At 39.1% G+C, this 20,561-nt stretch overlaps 1 protein-coding gene across 2 annotated transcripts; it reads left to right on the top strand.

The window, feature by feature from the left end:
• The first annotated feature begins 812 nt into the window (after positions 1-812).
• Positions 813-20,460, top strand: si:ch211-257p13.3 (kinesin-like protein KIFC3). 2 transcript variants are annotated; one of them, XM_046848002.1, is made up of 20 exons: positions 813-1,221; positions 1,495-1,676; positions 2,118-2,214; positions 2,690-2,859; positions 2,982-3,234; positions 6,308-6,459; positions 6,740-6,805; positions 6,961-7,098; positions 7,653-7,850; positions 8,564-8,737; positions 9,210-9,357; positions 9,481-9,611; positions 10,480-10,591; positions 10,712-10,893; positions 14,220-14,324; positions 14,932-15,062; positions 15,188-15,308; positions 15,397-15,526; positions 17,307-17,536; positions 17,778-20,460. In XM_046848002.1, exons 2-20 carry the CDS (start codon positions 1,578-1,580, stop codon positions 17,907-17,909), a joined length of 2,769 nt encoding a protein of 922 aa, XP_046703958.1. In that variant the 5' UTR covers positions 813-1,221; positions 1,495-1,577; the 3' UTR covers positions 17,910-20,460. The 2 variants fall into 2 exon arrangements, with proteins under 2 accessions (XP_046703958.1, XP_046703957.1); XM_046848001.1 differs by having other exon boundaries at positions 813-1,676.
• The last annotated feature ends 101 nt before the right edge of the window (positions 20,461-20,561 follow it).

Raw genomic sequence — 20,561 nt, 5'->3', positions numbered from 1 at the left:
CATCAGTGTAGTGGAAGTTCATCTTCAGTTATTTTCTTTAACAGCAAATCCTAAAAGAAGCTCCGCCTGTAAGTGATATCACAGGTTGATTACTATTTTCTGTGCTAACAACTCATTTACAGTGACTTATCTGGCAAAACCTTATAATTAAGAAATGTTATTTAATTAAAAAAAAAAAGTATATTATTTGTTAATGTTGTATAGTTTTCTACATGGGAGGAGTCTTAAGGAAGGAATCTCCAGTGTCATTGTTTAGACACAGTCAGGGATAAAGCTCCATCTTCACATTTTCTGGCAAGGAACAATCTTCTGGACTGACGTGTTTGCAATTTCAGTTTTTTTTCTGGAACGCATGAGAGAACTGGAAACAGGCTGGTCAGGTTAATACTGTTTACAAGTAACATGACATAAAACTGATAACGGGAACTAACTTGTCTTGTGGACATGCCGCAAAATTAGATGTCAACTATACATTTATAAAACTATGTCATTGATTAATTATGTGCCCTGCTTCATATCTATAAGTTCTACATTGTAAGAACAGTCACTCATCACTTCATCCCCATATGTTACACACACTATTGCAGCGGTAGATTGTACAAAAGTCCTAAGGTAACCTCTTTATCTAATATAATGTACAATACTGCTATTTGCAATATCATGCACTCTCACATATACTCATATACTTTGTATATTGTGTTCTTATTTAATTTGTATTGTCTCGTGTTGTCTGTATTCTCTCATAAAGCCTAAGCTAAATGTATAGTGTTATTTATTTGAGAGTCACCAACAGCTGGAACCAAATTCCTTGTGTGTGTGTCAACACACTTGGCCAGTAAACCTGATTCTGATACTGAAATGCATCTTGCATGCCCCATTGCGTTTTATTCCTTACTTATGGAATAACGAATTTGTCAAATGCATCACTCGGGAACCATTCCTATTGAAAACCGCACCATTGTATTAGCACAGAGACCCTGACTGCATGCAGTCAATACTCTCTTTCTCTGCAGAACTGCACCGAGTACACTTTCTGCAGCTGGCTTCAGCAAGGGAGGGGGAAAGTAGAGAGGGACAGGGTGTCCACGTAGGAGAAAGAGGGGAGGAGTAGAAAAAAATGAGAGGTGGAAAAGGTCTGCTCATCAGCACCACATTGAGCTGCAATCTGGGCCAGTGTAGAGGGAGAGGAGAATGCTGCTGCTTGTGCTGCGTGATCTATGGGTAAGACTGCAGGCAACCTGAAAGAACTAAACAATGCATTCCACTGCAAGGACAAAGAGCAGCAATGAAATGTCCTCTGTATCCTGAGAGAGCAGAAGCCCAGCTTCACGCCTAAATCGGCGTCGTCATCGAGGACATCTATGTCTTTTCCAGGAGAATGGATTGATCTGCTCTTCTTTTGTCCTGCAGGCAATGCAAATATAACATGGATATGATTTCTGTAGGCTGCAAATATGTTTAGTCTGGTGTTGCTCTTTTGTGTGCGTGTTGCAGTGCAGAGTGGGGGATGTTCTAAAGATGCTACAGTGTGTTTTCCACTGTGTATGTTACACTGAGTAAAGTGTACCACCAGAAAGATGTATGCCTTCTATTCTCTGCTGGTCTACATCTTCTACACTGTTTTTAAGAAGGAAGAGGAGACTGCACTTAAAGGAGCATGTGGAGAGACCACAGAGGTAAATCTAAACACAACACTCTTACAATCTCCATATACTGCTACTTAGTTCATATTACATTTTATAGTAATACTGTATTATTGGAATTAAAAGTACCATTGGGACCGATATTTTCATTTCAACCAAGCAGGAAGTTTATCTAATAACAATGATCCAATTACTGTCTGTTTTTAAATGTCTGATTGGTTAACACCAGTGATTAGCTGATTGGATCTGACCTACTAATCTAGCTGATTCTATCATTCATAAAAAAATAAATCTTAGATCTTGACTAAGGTAATGCCAAACATTTCAAGGCTTAAAAACAAGCTCTTGATGGCTCTAGGACAGACATGGATCAGATGTACACTTCTCAAGCCGATACAGTGTTACTCAAAGAGTCTACTCAAAGGAGTTTGACTTTTACATCACATTCTTGTCACAAATGCCTCTCTACTATAGGAGCCTGGCCATGTTTCCATGGAAACAGAGAGCAGGAGAAAAGGTGCCCACACCCCCAGGTTGGGAAAAAGGCAGTGTGACAGATTTAGTGATTCAAGTAAGTATTATAATTAGAGATTGTACTGATCCAAATCCAATGAAATATTGTGGCTCGGATATCGAAAAAAAAGGGATTTAATTAAATGCTGTATCACACGGAAAGGATTTGCAAATGATTTTTTTGGAACTGTAAACATTTACATACAAATTAACTTACTTGCATATGTTCTTGGGATATTTTTATTCAAATGTTATGTGCACTTTACATAAAATTATCTATAATTGCATAATTACCTTTTTATTTTTCATTACAGAAGTGAAGGTTGTGTCTTTTTGTAATGAATTTAAAGCTATAGTTATATTTTAAGTGTTTAAAAGCATAAACGATGGGTATATACAGTATATTGGCCGATACTCACGGATTTGTACTCGTACCATAAAACTAAATGTGTTATTTTTGCTCCTTCATTGTTCTGATAATCAAAAAATACAATTTATCTTTGTGTAATTCTAATGGTCATGTTATATCGCAGTCAGCAGTAGCAGCAGCAGTGACAGCGATGAACTATCTAACAGTGATGAAGATGGCGACATTGATGACAGTTACGCGGTCCCGAAGACACCTTTGGCAGCCTTCCTGTCTTTTAAAGAGGAAACTGAAAAGAGAAGAGTTTCCAGTGTCCATACTGAGACAGGTGAAAAGGTAAAGAGCCATACCTCAAGGCCATTTCAGCTGGAATTGCTGGAATTTGGGGTAAATAATAGGCAATATAGAAAATAAAAATATTGTATAAGAGCTGCAGGGTCTGATATGTTGATCTGCAGGTGTTTGAGTCTCCTTTGGTGGCAGTGATGTCTCATCTACTGAGCTTTCTGGAGCAATACTCACATCTGCAACAGCTGCAACAGCAGGCCGAGCAGTATCGCTTGCAGCTGCGCAGGCACCGTGTGCAGCACCGGCGAAAGATGAAAGCCTTGCGCAGCTCCTATCGGCAGCGCCTCCGTGACAAGGGCAGCGTCATCCACAGCCTGGAGGAGGCCATTGCTCAGCAGCAGACCCCTTCTCCTGATAATGAGAGTAAGGGACATCTGCTTGACTTTCTTTCATTTTTTTCTTCATTTGAATTTTTTTTCTTCAGACAGAACAGGTAGTGCTTATGTTACATTTTCAATCATAAATATTATTTAACTAAAGATTTAAGGCTCTACCTAATATAATCAAAGGCATGTCAGAATTCAGCATTTACTCATTTAATATTTAACATGCCTGACTGGACTTTGGAGAAACTGGTCACACGTAATGATTTTTTAAGATAATCAATTATGTTCACCTGTTTTAATTATCTGGCTTTTACATATTAACAGCTGCTGTCTGTGTGGAGCTTTAATGAGTATTTGTTCACCACACTAAAAATGATGGGACCAGGGAGGGGGTTGTGGTATTGACAGTAGAAGGTGAATGGGGGATGGGAGATGGAAGAACCTTGGAGGAGCAAAGGCGAGTAATTTAAAAGTATTGTGTTTTCTAAGAGCCAATATTAGAATGTACCAACGTACATGAATTATGAAAATGTACGGTATTTATGTATCATTTTTAGTAACTCAAAGAAGCTTACAAGGAGTAAAAAAGTTATATTATCAGGGCCATTGACTTTTTACAGAAGGGTGGCCAAATTTGACCCATTGATTTAGCTGGGGAGTGGCAAATTTCATAATGTGGCTATACCCTTATTTGTTCATGGCCTCAATATGGTCCCACATCATAATAATCACAATCATTATAAGATCAAGCTTATAGTTAATAGCAAACAATGAATATGCATCTATTATTCTGGTCAGTAGTGCACATCTCATTTTCCCAAAAATGTTGCAGAGGGTGGTCTGTTATTATTCAAACAAACCTATTACAGTGAGATTTATATACTTTTACATCATATGACACTGGTTACCACACAACTACTACTACTACTACTACTACTACTACTACTACTACTACTACTAATAATAATAATAATAATGGTTTAGACACTCTTAAGCTACAGCTATGCCCAACAACGTAACAACACAAGACATCAAATTAATAAGGTTTACCTATGAGCATAAATACGCATAACACAAATGCAGTTGCAGTGAAGTTTTAATTTGGATATAATGTGAAATTGTACAATGTTTATTTGTTGATTTCAGGAGGAATCAGGGTTAACCAAAATGTAGCAGTGGCCAATGGATAAGGATCTACAAGTACATGTGGACTGATAGAGGTGCAAATATTGGAGCTTTGTATTATTCAGGGCCAGTGCAGTTGTAATAAGAGTACTAGAAATTCAATATGATGATGATGTAGGTGAGTGAAAGGCTGCAGAGTTCTGAATGCTATACTACATGGACAATGGATTTGTGGACCACTGAACATAATATATGTGCTGTTTAAACATCCCATTCACATTTCGTCCCCATTTGCTGTCATAATAACCTCTGTTCCTCTGGGAAGATGTTTCATTAGATTTTAGAATGTGTTTGTGGAAATGTTGCTCTGTCAGACACAAGGGCATTAGTAAACACAAAGTACTGATGTAGGGTGAGGAGGACTGGGGTACAGTTAGCGTTCCAATTGATCCCAAAAGTGATCAGTAGGGTTAAGGCCAGAGCTCTACAGCAGGCCACTTGATATCTTCATGGAGCTGGCTTTGCGCTCAGGGGCCTTGTAATGCTGGAACAGGTTTGCATCTCCTAGTTTAAGGAAACATTTAATGCTACCACATCCTAAGAGATTCTATTTAAGTGTGTGCTTTTAACTTTGTGTTAAGTAGAATCGCATATGGCTGGCAAAGTCAGGTGTCCTTATACTTTTGTCCATATAGTGTAAGTATTTTCCAGTTTACCAGTTTTTCATGTAATATTTCAAAGAATAACAACTAAAATATTAAAGTTATCCACATAGCTGATTAACTCATGTAAGCCCTACATTCAGTTAGCAGCTCCTACTACATGTACCACCCCCTGTGCTTCAGAATTGCAAATGAATGTGCAAATAAGAAATGCCAAATACTCACACAACCTCTTTTCTCTGAACATCCGATGCATGGACTGGATTTGCATGTTGGAATGTGACAGACTACTATATTTTTTGGCATCCTAGCAGTCAGACTCAAGTCACATATTACTCTCTAGCTCTTATTTAACCAATGCTTTTCTCAGCTTGTTTCTCTTGTATAAAGCTTTTATCCAATGGTCTGTGAATTGTTCTGTAAGACCTATAAAGTATATTGTGGTATTAAGGCCCTAGGTTGGAAAAGGTCCATCTGCTTAGTCAGTATCTGGAGTTTTTTGCTGAAGAGTTTTTGCTGAAATGCAAAGACGCACTCAACCTAAGCCAGAGCAGAGAATGAATTGTTTGTGACGCATTGTAGCAAAGATTCTAAAATAACCGATAAACATTTTAAGACCTAATTGCATTCCCATTTTTTTACTCTCTACCAGACGATAAAGTGTATCTCTCTAACTGCAGAATTTTGACACCCCCAGAGGAAATGACACATAAATGAATTAGATCTTTCAGACGGAATTAACACCAACAACTGTGTGAGAAATTGTCTGGGGTGGATCACATCACATGCGAAATTACTGTTTAAATAAATGATGACGGTTTCAGCTTCTCTTAGACCACTTACAACAGTGGGCACGTGGTAGCCTTTACATGTATTTAGGTTGTTGTTTTATATATATATATATATATATATATATATATATATATATATATATATATATATATATATATATAGGCATAGGCAGTATCTGCTCTTTCTGAATTGGATGTAAGTGTGAATAGGTGTGTGCATGGTACCCTGCAGTGGCACCCATCCAGGAAGCAGGAGGTATTTCCTCATGCCTTACACACTGTGTTCCTGGGGTAGGCTGCACCATGACCCTGACTAGGATAGTACAGATCAATGATAAATTTGTATTCACTGATTGGTTAATGTTAAAATATTCCACAGACTTATTCAAATTTGTATGTTGCAGATGATAATTACATCATCAAATAAATCCAGCATTGTAAGAACATTTGAATATTCTTATTATTGTTTATTAACAATGTGTGTGTGTGTGTGTGTGTGTGTGTGTGTGTGTGTGTGTGTGTGTGTAAGAAGCAGGTTCTCCAGGCCTGCATAAGCTGGTGCAGTCTCTGTGTGGCCTGCAGGGGGAGAGGAGTCTGCTCCGAGGCGAGCTGCGTCTCCTCCACTCACAGCTGGAACAACGAGAGCAGGAACGGCATTCCAAAGTACAAGCCTTCCAACAGCAAGTAATTCTGCTATGCACACAAACATTCTCTCTTTCTATCTCTTTCACACTCACTTTCTCTGTCCCATCATTTTTACCCATCTGTCACACATCCCATTTCCAGGCCATCATCCTTCCCAGCATGCATCAGTATCCAAGCCTTCTAATAGCAGGTACAACTCCAACTTTATAGTAGCAAAAAAATACCAAAATACTAAATACCATCCATCCTGATTCATTCGCCTTTTTTTGCACACACACACGCTCTTTGAATCAGAGCTGATGTTCTTTCTCCTCTGTAGATTGATGAGTTGAAGAGCTGCATCGAAGAGCGAGAAGAAGAACTGTCCAGGCTCCGCATTGCATCTGTAAGTACTCTTCCTGCTGCACCTTCTCTGAAGGATAACAGCGATTAAGTGGAAAATCAGGCTGCACAATTATTGAAATTATTCAAAGAAAGATAAATAATTAAAATGATTCACAGGATTTGTTCTGGGGTTTTTGTGCTTTGGTTTGTTTTTAGGGAGAAACAGATTCGGAAAAACGCTTGTTGTGTTTGTCAGCTGAGAACGAGAGTCTGAAACAGAGCCTGTCAGTAACTCAGGGTCTCCTCCAACAGTTGTCCATTATCCCATCCCAGTCAAGCTCACTACTCATGAAGGTGAGACTTACTGAATCTGTTTAACGTCTTTATAATCTTCTGCATAGCAAGTATGTAGGACAAACTTAGTGTGATGCTCAACCTAAACACGCTGTATATGAAGATGTATGTATTTTTATTATTAGGGGTATAGACAGATGTTTAGATGTTCTTCTTGTTCTTCTTTTTGTTGTTCTTCTTCCTATGTTGTCTTTGGCAACCCACAGAACCATTATTAAATAGATGTAAATTAAGGAATATTCTGACCCAAATCTTTTATATACATGTATCATATTTGAACTAGATGCAGAGATGAGCAAGTGAGATGTAGGCCACTGTAAGTCAGAGCCAATAACATATAAGCATAAGTGAGTATCTGGAATTATATGGTGTATATGGTAAAATAAAGCTGCAAGCACAAGTGGGCATGCAATATGCAATCATTTGCATTGACACGGTTCAAGAGGCATCGCCATGGGGAGAGCAGTAATTTCAGACAGAAAAAATTTACAGTGTGGTTCTAGGATCTGTTTGCTGCAGCATAACTATTGACACACTTTGCTTTGTCTGCACAGGAGAACGAGAACCTGCGCAGTCGTGTAGTGCAGCTGGAAAGCACTCTGCAGCAGAGGGTTGAGCAGCTTTCAAGCCTGGAGCGCCAGAGCGAGCAGGAACAGTGGAGAAGGGGAGAGGAGCTCCGGAGACGAGATGAGAGAGTGAAAGAGCTTCAGCTTGAGCTGGACAAGGAACGTAGCAAGGAGCCTTTAGTGAAAGTGAGAGCACATGACACTTCCCATAGTTATAAATACATATATGTCTTTTGAATGATTTCATGCACAACTATATAGAAAAACTACAGGTTTAGACTGATATACTTCACCCTTATAATAATCGAAATATAGGGGAGTGGTAGCTCAGTGGTTAAGGTGCTGGGTTACGGATCGGAAGGTCCGGGGTTCAAGCCCCGGTATCGCCAAGCTGCCACTCTTGGGTCAAGCAAGGCCCTTAACCCTCTGTGCGACCCTGCGCTCTGACCCCAGCCTCTGAGCAAGCTGATATGCGAAGAAAGAATTTCACCGTGCTGTAATGTATATTTAACAAATAAAGGCTATGCTAGTCTATTCTGTTCTATTCTATTCTAAATGTTTCCATTTTTTATTCACTGCAGTTGATGCAAAATATGCATAACCGAGCTAAAACATGTCCTAATTAACATGAAGGTTAAGGGGTCATGTTGGTAGAAAGGTTGCTCCTTATATGACTTTTTAGAGAGCAATTGGGAAACAGAATATAATTCAAATTCACAAATGTATGCTTTCTATCACTATATCTATAATAAATAGTTCATTTTATATTTTATTGTGGTGCACCATGTAAATGTTAAAAAAAAAAGTTATAGTCTCTATGTATTACCAAGAAAAGCAAACAGATGCATGATTGTAGGACTAATGTCAACAAATATTCATTTTCATTTGTTTTCTAACAGTATGTCACTCAGACGGTAGAAGTGGAGTCTCCTGCAACACTGAGGCAGCTCACTGAGGCCAGGCAGAAAAACGAGCATCTGAAACAGAGGTTGTCCACTCAGAAAGAACGATGCAAACAGCTGGAAGAGAAAATCAGGCGCTCCGATGAAGTCAGCTGCAATCTTCAGCATAAGGTATCAGTTTATAGTTTGACACTAAAGATCCAATTGACCTTTATTAATATTTGATTAAACAGAAATTCAAGTCAAGTGGCTTTTATTGTCATTTCAGCCATATACTGTAGTTGGTACAGAACACAGTTAAACAAAACAACATTCCACCAATGGGACTAATGTGTCACATAAAACATAAATTTACATAAGACACAAAACAAATGAGAAGATAAGTACACAGGGCTACATAAAGTGACAAACAAAACAACACAGTACAAATAGGAATAATATCAGAGTGACAGTGCAGCACTGACCAGTACACAGAGCTAAACTGGGATTCAAAGTTTTACACAGTCTGGTCATGTGCCTTTTTCAAGATGACAGATGTTTGTGAGGGATGTTTGTGGTCAACCACAATGCTGAGGGCTTATGCACAAGGCAACGTCCAAAGTAATAGTAATATCAATGGAGAATGTTCTCTGTTCCCCCCCAGATTGCTGCATATGAGAGAGAGATTGGGACACTGCAGGCAGAGCTAATAAAGGAGATCGAGCATCTAGAGGAAAAAAAAGATGAAGCTGTGAAAGCGGCTGCAAACTGTTCCCAGGAGCAGTTTCAGAGCCTGCAGGATCAGTTCCTGAGTGAGTCAGCATTAATACTATTCCCTACCAAAGTACTTCACCTTTCTCCATGCCAGGACTCCACTGATCTCACATTGTGTGTGTGTGTGTGTGTGTGTGTGTGTGTGTGTGTGGGATCATCAGCCCTACAGCAGCGTCTGAGTGCTCTCCCACCCACCCTACGCTCTATGAAGACAGATTATGCCAGTCTGCGCAGTCAGGTCCGCAATTTTGCTGACTTTTATGGATCAGCCGTCAAAGAAGCCAAGAAACAGGCAAGCAAAAATTATATGTACAATAAAACCCAAATATGATTAAATTATATCACCAGAGTCTGGACTGCTTTTTCATTGAAGAAAAATCAATGCTGCAGCTGACTCTTGCAATTAATGGAGCTTTTAATTATAGAGAATATATATTGCATATTCAAAAATCTTAGTGACATTCTGAATATGTGAAATGGCTAAAGTCTGAAAGTGCTTTTTCCAGCTTGACTATACAGTAAATAGTACAGTTAAACATAAATTAATCATGCAGACAGAGAAACTGGCAACTCTAGTAAATCCTGCTGGAGGAAACAAGATGTTCCAATGCAGAAACGAGTCATCGGGCTCAAAATGTATTTGTTTTGACTTCAGGATAAACACGGGTGTACTTTATACAGTACACAGCTGATAAAAAGATGCAATGAGAATAATAATGAGGCGCAGAGGAAAACACCGCTGTGAAAACTGTGAGTGGGGAACAAAAAAACAAACACGTATAGACAATGAAATTAAACTGCAATTCAAATTTCATAATTGAAATCAAATCTTTATAGCAAATAAAAAAAAGCAGTTTATTTGCATGGTAAATGCTCACTTATATTTCCCTTCCTGCTGTAATGCCCTGCATAGAAGGTTACACATCACACTAAAGAAGGAGGAAAGCTCCTAATGTATAGATATAGACATAGATCACAGGTGAGTAGTGAGTAGCAGTAAAGATCACCAGTGATCACACAATGATAAATGAGAAACACACACCAAACCAGCTGTTAGGTATTATGAACATGTGGTCTTAACAGATGTTTGACTGCTGTAACCGGCTAGTTAAGTAGGATAAATGTGTTTATTTCCTTTTTTTTTTGTGATCCCTTCACAGATTTCAGCAGCAATAAACGAAATGTCTGAGGCCAACAAGGACCTTCTGGAGAAGTACAGAAAAGAGGTTGCCCTTCGCAGGAAATACCACGAGCAGCTGGTAGAGCTAAAAGGTAGCCTGTGTTTCTAATACTATCTAATACCTATCATATTCTCTATGCTTACACACTGAACCAAATTCCATTCAATGTCAATTTTGAAGAAAGCACCAGGTTATGTGTCTCTTCCTTCAGGTAACATCCGTGTCCTGTGTCGTGTAAAACCTGTCTTGAAAGAGGACCAGCATGATGAATGCCAGGCTGTTGCTGTGACCACGGACCCCCACAACGAATCTGCTCTCAATGTCCTGAGTAAAGGCAAAACAAAGTACTTTGAGCTGGACAAAGTCTTTCATCCTCAGGCTACTCAAGAGGAGGTACTTTTGCTTGGTTTACACATTTCAAGCACTTAGTGACTTTATTTTTATGCTGTTTATAAATGTGTGCGCAAAAGTGTAATGTTGATTTTTGGCTCATGAAGTAGACTATATGTGGATACTTAATTTTCCAGGCTTATTAGTTTTTTTCTCTCAAACTGTTACCATAAAGTTGGAGGCATTTAATTGTATTGGATGTCTTTGAATACAGTAGCATTACATTTTCCCTTCACCTGCACTAAAAGACCCAAACCTGTTCCAGCATGATAATGCCCCTGTGCAACTCCAGCATCATGAAGATGTTCAGTGGCCTGCTATAGAGCTCTGACCTCAACTATGTTTAATACCTTAGTAATGAATTTGAAATGCATACTGTACCCAGGCCCCCCCCAAATGCACATCAGTACATGATATTACAAACACCCTTGTGGCAAAATGAGCACAAAATGTCCATAACCATATTTCAAAATGTAGTGGACAAGAATGGAGTTTATTATAACAGCTAATGTTTAAAAAACACATATGAGATTCAATTAGCTTTTATTGTCATTTTGACTATATATAGCTGATGCGGTACACAGTGAAATGAGACAACGTTCCTCCAGAACCCTGGTGTTACATTAAACAACATAGAGCTACAACGCACAACATAAAGCTACATAACAGAACACAGAACTAAGTATCCTTGCCACATAAAGTGCATCGTGTGCAACCTGCTGTAAACAGTGCAGACAGACAACACAAGACAGTGTGGGACAGATACACAAAACACAAAATAGCGGTGACCAGTAACCTATTGTATTGTGGACTATAAAAGACTATAAACAAGAAGGACTATAAACAAGAAAGAATTTGTAAACAAACACAATGCAGTGCAAAAACAGCAGTAGCAGCAGTTGAGAGGTGCAAAAACAGCATGTAAACAGTATAATATGATAAAATATAAATAGATAATAAATGGTGGTGAACTGGATCGAGATGAGTAATGAGTGTGAGTTCCGGTTGTACAGTTCAGTAACACACAGTTGAGTGAGTGAGTGAGTGTGTGTGTGTGTGTGTGTGTGTGTGTGTGTGTGTGTGTGTGTGTGTGTGTGTGTGTGTGTGTGTGTGTCCGTGTGTGTGTGAATTTCAGTTTCAGTTCAGGTCTGTGTGTTGAGAAGCCTGATGGCCTCAGGGGAGAAAACTGTTGCACAATCTGGATGTGGCGGCCCGAATGCTTCGGAACTGTTTCCCTGATGGCAGGAGGGTGAAGAGTGTGTATGAGGGGGGTGTGGCATCATCCACAATGCTGTTAGTTTGCGGATGCAGCGTGTGGTGTAAATGTCTGTGATGGAGGGGAGAGAGAGTCTGATGATCTTCTCAGCTGTCCTCACTATCCTCTGTAGGGTCTTGCGATCCGAGATGGTGCAGTTCCCAAACCAGGCAGTGATGCAGCTACTCAGGATGCTCTCAGTGGTCCCTCTGTAGAACGTGGTCAGGATGAGCGGAAGGAGATGAGATTTCCTTAGCCTTCTCAGGAAGTAGAAACGCTGCTGGGCTTTCTTGGAAATCAAGCTGGTGTTGAGTGACCAGGTGGCGTTCTCCGGCAGATGTACACCAATAAATTTCTCTCCATGGAAGATCCATGGATGATCAGTGGAGAATCGACACTCTGTGCTCTCCTGAAGTCAACAATCATCTCTTTAGTTTTGTCAATGTTCAGAGACAGGTTGTTGACTCCACACCAGGCTGTTAAATGTTTCACCTCCTCTCTGTATGCTGACTCGTTGTTCTTGCTGATGAAACCCACCACGGTCGTGTCATTTGCGAACTTGACAATGTGGTTCAAGCTGTGCATTGCTACACAGTCATGAGTCAGCAAAGTGAACAGCACTGGGCTGAGCACACAGCCCTGAGGGTCCCCCAGTCAGAAAGTCCAGGATCCAGTTGCAAAAAGAGATGTCAGACCAGAAGGTTTAGATTCTCAATCAGGTGCTGAGGGATGATTGTGTTGAATGCTGAACTGAAGTCTATGAACAGCATTCGTACGTAAGTGTCCTTATTGTCCAGGTGGGTGAGGACCAGATGGAGGGTCGTAGAGATGGCATCATCCGCCATGCATGGGGCAACTGCATTGGGTCCAGTGAATGTGGAAGCTGGGTCTTGATGTGCCTCATGACAAGCCTTTCGAAGCACTTCATTAAAACGGGTGTGAGTGCAACAGGATGATAGTTATTGAGGCAGTAGACTGTAGACTTCGTCGGCACAGGGACGACGATCAACGTTGCTGCTCAGGGAGATGTTAAGGATGTCAGTAAAGACATCCGCTAGCTGTCCTGCACATTCCCTGAGCACTTTGCCAGGAATGTTGTCCGGTCCAGCAGACTTCTGTTTGGTTAACTCTGCATAGAGTTTTCCTCACTTCCTCATTCATACTGTGGATAGACAGAGCACCTGGTCACTGGGAGAAGGGGGTGGTCTTCCTCGCCTTCACATTGTTCTCTTGTGGTCAGGTGTCCACAAACTTTTGTAAATATAGTGTATCACAGAGGCTTTCCGTATTTGAAGTAGTATATAATAGTAATGTAATACATGGGAATCAGAGACAATAGAAGTCGAGTGAGGTGTACATTTGTACCTTTGTTTATAGTCAGGAAGCACTTTATTATGTTAATATTTACACTCTTTTTCGGACCTCTATTTCAAATATATTTCTAATTCTAAAATAGTCTATTTAATGGCACTATGCACAGATATTTACTCACTTATTTTCACTAGTAGTTACTCATTAATGTAATCTGGCATCTGTTCTTTTAGAGAATGTTTTAAGGAGTTGGGATGAAACCAGAGAACTGAGAGAAAACCCATGTAGGGGTTACCCACAGGGTTACAAGCAAAATATCTGTTCCAAGCAAAATATTTACACATACACTAAATAATCAGAGATCAGGATTAAAGAGCAGGATTGAAGCAGGAACCCATGAGCTCTTAGTCACCGTCACCATTGCGTGTCATTGTGATACGTTTAACAGAAATCACATTTAGATAAACCAGAAAGTAAAGGTCAAAACCAGGCACAGTTGATAAGTACATAAAAATGAACTAAAATTAAGACAGAGGAACTAGAAACACTGTTAATATCGAAAAAACAAAAGAGGAACAAGAACTTATCAGGTTTTATTTCAGGATGGCCACTGAGGTGCTTATAATCTTAGAACAGAGTCAAACTAATAATGCGTGATGTGAGCAAACTGAACTATGAATAAGTAGTAAGAAATTAAATGTGATGCCATTTTGTAAACCTGCAAATAATCAATGTCTTAATCTGTCCAATTTCCAACTCTTAGGTGTTCCAAGAAATCGAGCCCCTGATCACCTCCTGTATAGACGGATATCATGTCTGCATCTTTGCTTATGGACAGACAGGCTCAGGGAAGACCTACACCATGGAGGTACAGTGACCTAAAGAATTCAAGATCATTTTCTCATGATTCAGTGAAAACACAGAGTATGTGTGGCCATATCACTTTATTCATTAAAATGCTGTATTATTGTGGTTTTATTAGGTTTAAGCTTTGCCACAAAGGACCAAACAAATGGAATTCCTGCATAATAAAAACAGGTTGCACAGAAAAAGACAAACCTGTCAAATCATTTGATGTCCTTCTTCATTATTTAAACAAAAATGCATTGCATTTTATTAGACCATTTTTTTACATACCACTATGAGAGGTCATGCACCACTTTTTCTTTAAACCATACAAAAAAAATCAATCTTTACTTATCTGTAAATTTTCATTGTTAGATTTATGATTATAAAGATACATTTTACAATAGAAAATGAATGGGGGTTAAAAACTTTTGCCCTTATTTAAAACAGCCATTAATGAGTCAGTAATCCTTATTAAAGACAATAAACAGCTTCATTCTTCCATATACGATTCGTCTTTATATTTGGTGAACATCTTTTTTTTCTTTTCTATATGGATATATGCGTATAAGAAGATTTATACACACAGACATGAGAGAACAGAAATGATAAGCTGTCAAACTGTATAGGGTCCTGTGGAGAACCCGGGCATCAACCAGCGAGCCCTGAAACACCTCTTCAATGAGATTGAAGAAAGGAAAGACATGTGGACCTACACAATTACTGTCAGTTCAGTGGAAATCTACAACGAGGTTCTCAGGTATAATTTCATGTCTATTAATAAAAAAACAAGTCTGGATAGAAGGATGGAACAGATTTAAATCTACATCTAGATAAAGATTATATACAGTATATAAACTATTGTCTTTTCCCCCTACATCTCAGAGATCTGTTGAGTAAAGATGGGGAGAAGCTGGACATCAAAATCAACCCTGATGGCACAGGTCAGCTACATGTACCCGGTCTCAGGATCAAAGAAGTCAAAAACTTCCAGCATATCAAAAAAGTAAGTCTCTCATTGTAGATTCAGTCAATAACCCTGAAAGCATAAACATTATGTTTCTGGATTGCTTATAAATTGTGTGTTCCTCCAGATTCTCGCAACAGCACGGAGGAACAGGATCACCTTCGGAACACAAATGAACCAGCATAGCTCTCGTTCACACGCTCTGCTCACCATCACAGTGCAGGGAACAGACCTTGCCACCGGCACCAAAACCACTGGTTAGCTTTTATATGCATACATACATATATAATATGTGTGAACATACATACATACATACATTATATATATATATATATACTGAACAAAATTATGAACAAATTATAAAATTAAAAAAAAATCTTTTTAAAAGGTTTTTGCCCCCATTTTTCATGAGCTGAACTCAAAGGTCTAAGACTTTTTCTATGTACACAAAAGGCTTATTTCTCTCAAATATTGTTCACAAATCTGTCTAAATCTGTTAGTGAGCACTTCTCCTTTGCTGAGAGAATCATCCACCTCACAGGTGTGGCAGATCAAGATGCTGATTAGACAGTATGATTATTGCACAGGTGTGCTTTAGGCTGGCCACAATAAAAGACCGCTCTAAAATGTGCAGTTTTACTGTATTGGGGGTCCAGTCATTATCTGGTGTGACCACCATTTGCCTCATGCAGTGCAACACACCTCCTTGGCATAGAGTTGATCAGGTTGTTGATTGTGGAGTTGTTGGATATTGGAGGAACTGGAACCGGTGTGGTTACACGTGGTCTGCGGTTGTGAGGCCGGTTGGATGTACTGTCAAATTCTTTGAAACGCGTTTGGAGACGGCTTATGGAAGAGAAATAAACATTCAATTCACGGGCAGCAGCTCTGATGGACATTCCTGTGTTCAGCATGCCAATCGCACGCTCCCTCAAAACTTGTGACATCTGTGGAATTGTGTTGTGTGATAAAGTTGCACATTTTAGAGCGGCCTTGCACACTTGTGCAATAATCATGCTGTCTAATCAGCATCTTGATCTGCCACACCTGTGAGGTGGATGATTCTCTCAGCAAAGGAGAAGTGTTCACTAACACAGATTTAGACAGATTTGTGAACAATATTTGAGAGAAATAGGCCTTTTGTGTACATAGAAATTATATATATATATATATATATATATATATATATATATATATATATATATATATATATATATATATTCAACCTAATCAGGACAGGATTATGGTATAAATATACACAGAACGGCCCGTAATAAAAATAATAATAAAATAATGACCCAGTCATTGTTTTTTGTTGGACATCCTATTTGTGTGAGAATGTATTTATATCGAGAACACATGGCACGTTAATTGCAGTCCAACGCCATTCAACTAAAGACTGTGAGTAGTTACACAAGAACTAATCTTTAATGCAATGAAAGGATACTTATGCAATTACAATATAAAATTTTTTATTATTAAAAAACATTTTTAAAGTATTGTGGGCTAAGCAGATGTACAGCATATAATCCATTTAACCTTTTCCCACTAGGAAATGTGAAGAAAACACAAAACAGTGAATACTTATGCAACATGCATGTTGTACATGTACATGTATGTTCTTCATTTTAATATATACATAATAGGAAATAGTTCAACTGCACTCACATTATATACTGAGAGAGAATGTGCATTTTATCTGCAGGGCCTCTTATGGTTCTTCTTACAGAAAATCTCACCTAGTCATTGACTAAAAGTAACAACTGAGTTAGTAAACAAGATAAACTTGCACTTCTTGCACAACACGTTCTATATCTTTTCATAAGGCAGCCTGCATACCACTGTCTTCTCGAGAACAAAAGCAGAAGTCTTTTAGTTGCTTTGTTATTTCATTACGCATTTAAAAAAATGACCTGAATGACTAAAGACATCTTTGACACTTTTAAGTCTGGGATTAAGCTCAAGGTTTCTTTGTTAAATATCTGTACCATTCTCAGTTTCTTCTATTTCCAAATCTCCTGTGGGTCACTGCTGTAGGTAAGCTGAATCTGGTGGACCTAGCTGGTTCGGAACGTGTCTCCAAGTCAGGGGCAGAGGGCGAGCGGCTGAAAGAGGCCCAGAACATTAATCGCTCGTTGTTGGCGCTGGGAGATGTGATCCAGGCCCTGAGGGGCCGGCAGACTCACATCCCCTTCAGGAACTCACGCCTCACATATCTGCTCCAGGACTCACTGGGCAAGGGGAACAAAACCGCCATGGTAGTGCAGGTCTGTATTCAGTACCTCAGTAAATCAAATTATAAAAGGTCTACACCATTATCCAAGCGTATAAGTAGGTTTTTCCCTATAAAACCTGAACTATACTTATTTATTTGTAGCAACACATTTAATTGCTATACAAATCAGTTATTTCGTACAGGAAGTAAAAAAAAAAAATGCTTCTATCAGCATAACTAGGTATTATTCCTCTAGATTAATGCACCTAGCTGACCAGTTTTTTTCTTCGTAGATTTCTTCACTGGAGAGGAATGCCGAAGAGACCCTGTGCTCGCTGAAATTTGCACAGCGTGTGTGTAAAGTGGAACTGGGCCCTGCTGCGCGCAAGATTGAAAGCGGAGGCCATGGCGAAAACTACTCCTAAAGTGAACTCCACCTGCACAAGCAACTAATAACCCAGGAATATTTTCATCCCAAAATCTAGCTTGGTCTGAGATTTCTAACAAGGTTCTATTTTCATTTTAAGGGCTATGGCTCAGGAAGCCACGCAAGTAGCATCTAATTCTCAAGAGCCATGTTTAATACCTGATCAGCAGTGGCTCCTTCCTACAGCCTGAGCGGCATGTCTGAGCGCAATATTCCTGTGTGCAGATCGCCTCATTGCACTTTTACTACCTTCTAGAAAACCACACCATCCTGCTTGATGAGACATTTTAACGATCAGACACTGCTGAGTGTATCAAAATAAGTACCGCTGTACATTTCCATCATCACTTCCTCACACACCCGGCACTGTAACGATACGTTTAGACGCTTTCGGGTTATTGCTGTGACGTGTCAGTACACGAGGGGATGAAAACGTGCTGTGAGCTTTTGTGATTATGTAAATATGTTAATCTAGATTTTGTATTCACTCCATTATATCCATAGGCTGATGAATGGTCATGGTAGGTGTGTGTGTGGTAATCTGGGAAACACATCAGGCAGTGCTATGGCAGAAGAGGGGCTGAGGGGTAAAAAAAAAAGGCGACAAAGTCAGTTGAACTATATTTTGGTGCAGATGCAATTCTTCTGACGAAATGGCAAAACCCTCAGTGTTGTGTAATACAAAGAAGTTCATTTGTGTACACTATATGGACTATGTTTGAGGATACCTGATCATAGGATTCGTATGTGCTTTTTGAACATCCCATTCCACATTTGGACCTCATGCTTTTAATATAATCTCCACTCTCCTGGGAAGATGTTTCACTAGATTTTGTAGACGATTCTTTAGTTTAAGTGTGTTAGTAAAGTCAGGTACTGATGTAGGGTGAGGGGGCCTGGGGGTGCAGTCAGCATTCCAATTCATCCCAAAGGTGTATAATAGGGGTGAGATCTATAGCAGGCCACTCAAGAACTTCCACTCTAACCCTGTAAACCGTCTACAAGGGGATCGCTTCATGCACAGAGGCATTGTCGTGCTGGAGCAGGTTTGGGTCTCCTCATTCAACATAGTTAATGCTACTGTATGCTATACAATTGTGTGCAATCTTTTATGGAACAATTTGAGGAAGAACCACATATGGCTGGAAAAGTCAGGTGTCCCAATACTTTTTTTTTCATGTAGTGTATATCTAAATACAGCTGGCTAAACACCACTGGGGGTTTTGTGTATGCTATAAAAAATGCACTGATAACTCATGAGAAAGGAACTACAGACAGGTGGCAAGAATAACTGATTATCTTTTTACAATGGTACCTGCCAAAGAGTGGAATATATTAGGCAGCAAGTTCTTGAAATTGATGTGTTTAGAAGCAGAAAAATGGGCAAACACACCAGGTATACCTCTTCAGAGCAACACTATTCTCGAATAGCAGTGGCTTTATTCAGCTCAGGAATGCTGACAAGAGTTCAAAGTTGTTGACTCCAAATGACACAGATCTCAATTCAATTCGAGTATCTGTGGGATGTGCTGGACAAACAAGTCTAATCTATAAAGGCTTCACCTCACACCTTAAAAGATTTGAAGGATGTGCTGTTAATTTCATGGTGCCAAAAAAACAGTAAACCTTCAAAGGTCCTGTAAAGTCAGAAGGGTCAGAGCAGACTTGGTGACACCTATATACCATTGGTAGGAGGGATTCGTGTCATGGCTGATCAGTGCAGTTCACTAAAGGAATATGGAAATTGTTTTACTCATTTCAATCTTCTCTTGGCTTTCTACTCGCAAGAAAATGCCATAACCATAGGAGTTTTCACTGGGCTGCCACAACCCACATATCACACTCTCACAACCTTATGTGTGGTAAAATCACAGGTTCCCCAATCCTCCTTTAACCCTGCATTCTGTTTAATAGAACATAATCAGGTCTTTTAAATAATGCTTTGTGCAATGCTTGTGAGAGGCTCATAAAGAAGTGATGTCATAATCATTGTAGGATGTTTTTACTGCAAGACCTGAGCAGATTTGTTTTATTAGCCATTATAATTACTGTAGCAATTGAGAAATGCACTTTACTTCCAATACAAAACGGGGTGCTTTTTTCCATAGAACTAGTGAATATTTCAACAAAATATTGTTTTGGAATTTAGTTCTGCTTGTGCAACATGTTTAGTAGATGAATTGATATTTATACACAAAATGTAGATAGACTAATATTTATTTACTCTGAACGTCATACTGCTGGGTTTCAGAATTGAGAAACTGTAAAATCATGAATGGAAAGTGAAAACGCACTCCCATTTTAATGATTATATTCTGAAAGTAAAGCATTTTCTCATGAACATTATAAAGGTAAATATGATATTAGCTTGGTACTGAAGTAAAAATAAAATTAAAAATTAAAAACAGTGTTTTCCTTAAAAACACAAATACCTTCCTCGGCATTCTTACTTATTTCTACACTCGCTGATTTGGGAGCTTGAAACTTTTTTGTTCATGTGTATCTCAGTGACACTAAAGAGAAATAAAATTAAACAATGTTCCCCAGCTCCTTCATTTATACCCTTTTACCCTTTGGGGGAGAGTTCAATTCATGCATAGTTTACTGCTTACAAATAGCAAATCCATGAGCAACACCTTTTAAAGATTCA

This window comes from Silurus meridionalis, chromosome 4 (genome assembly GCF_014805685.1).
Source record: "Silurus meridionalis isolate SWU-2019-XX chromosome 4, ASM1480568v1, whole genome shotgun sequence".
NCBI lineage: Eukaryota > Metazoa > Chordata > Actinopteri > Siluriformes > Siluridae > Silurus > Silurus meridionalis.
The sequence above is the reverse complement of the archived record's forward strand: the minus strand, read 5'-3'. Positions and strand labels throughout refer to the sequence as shown.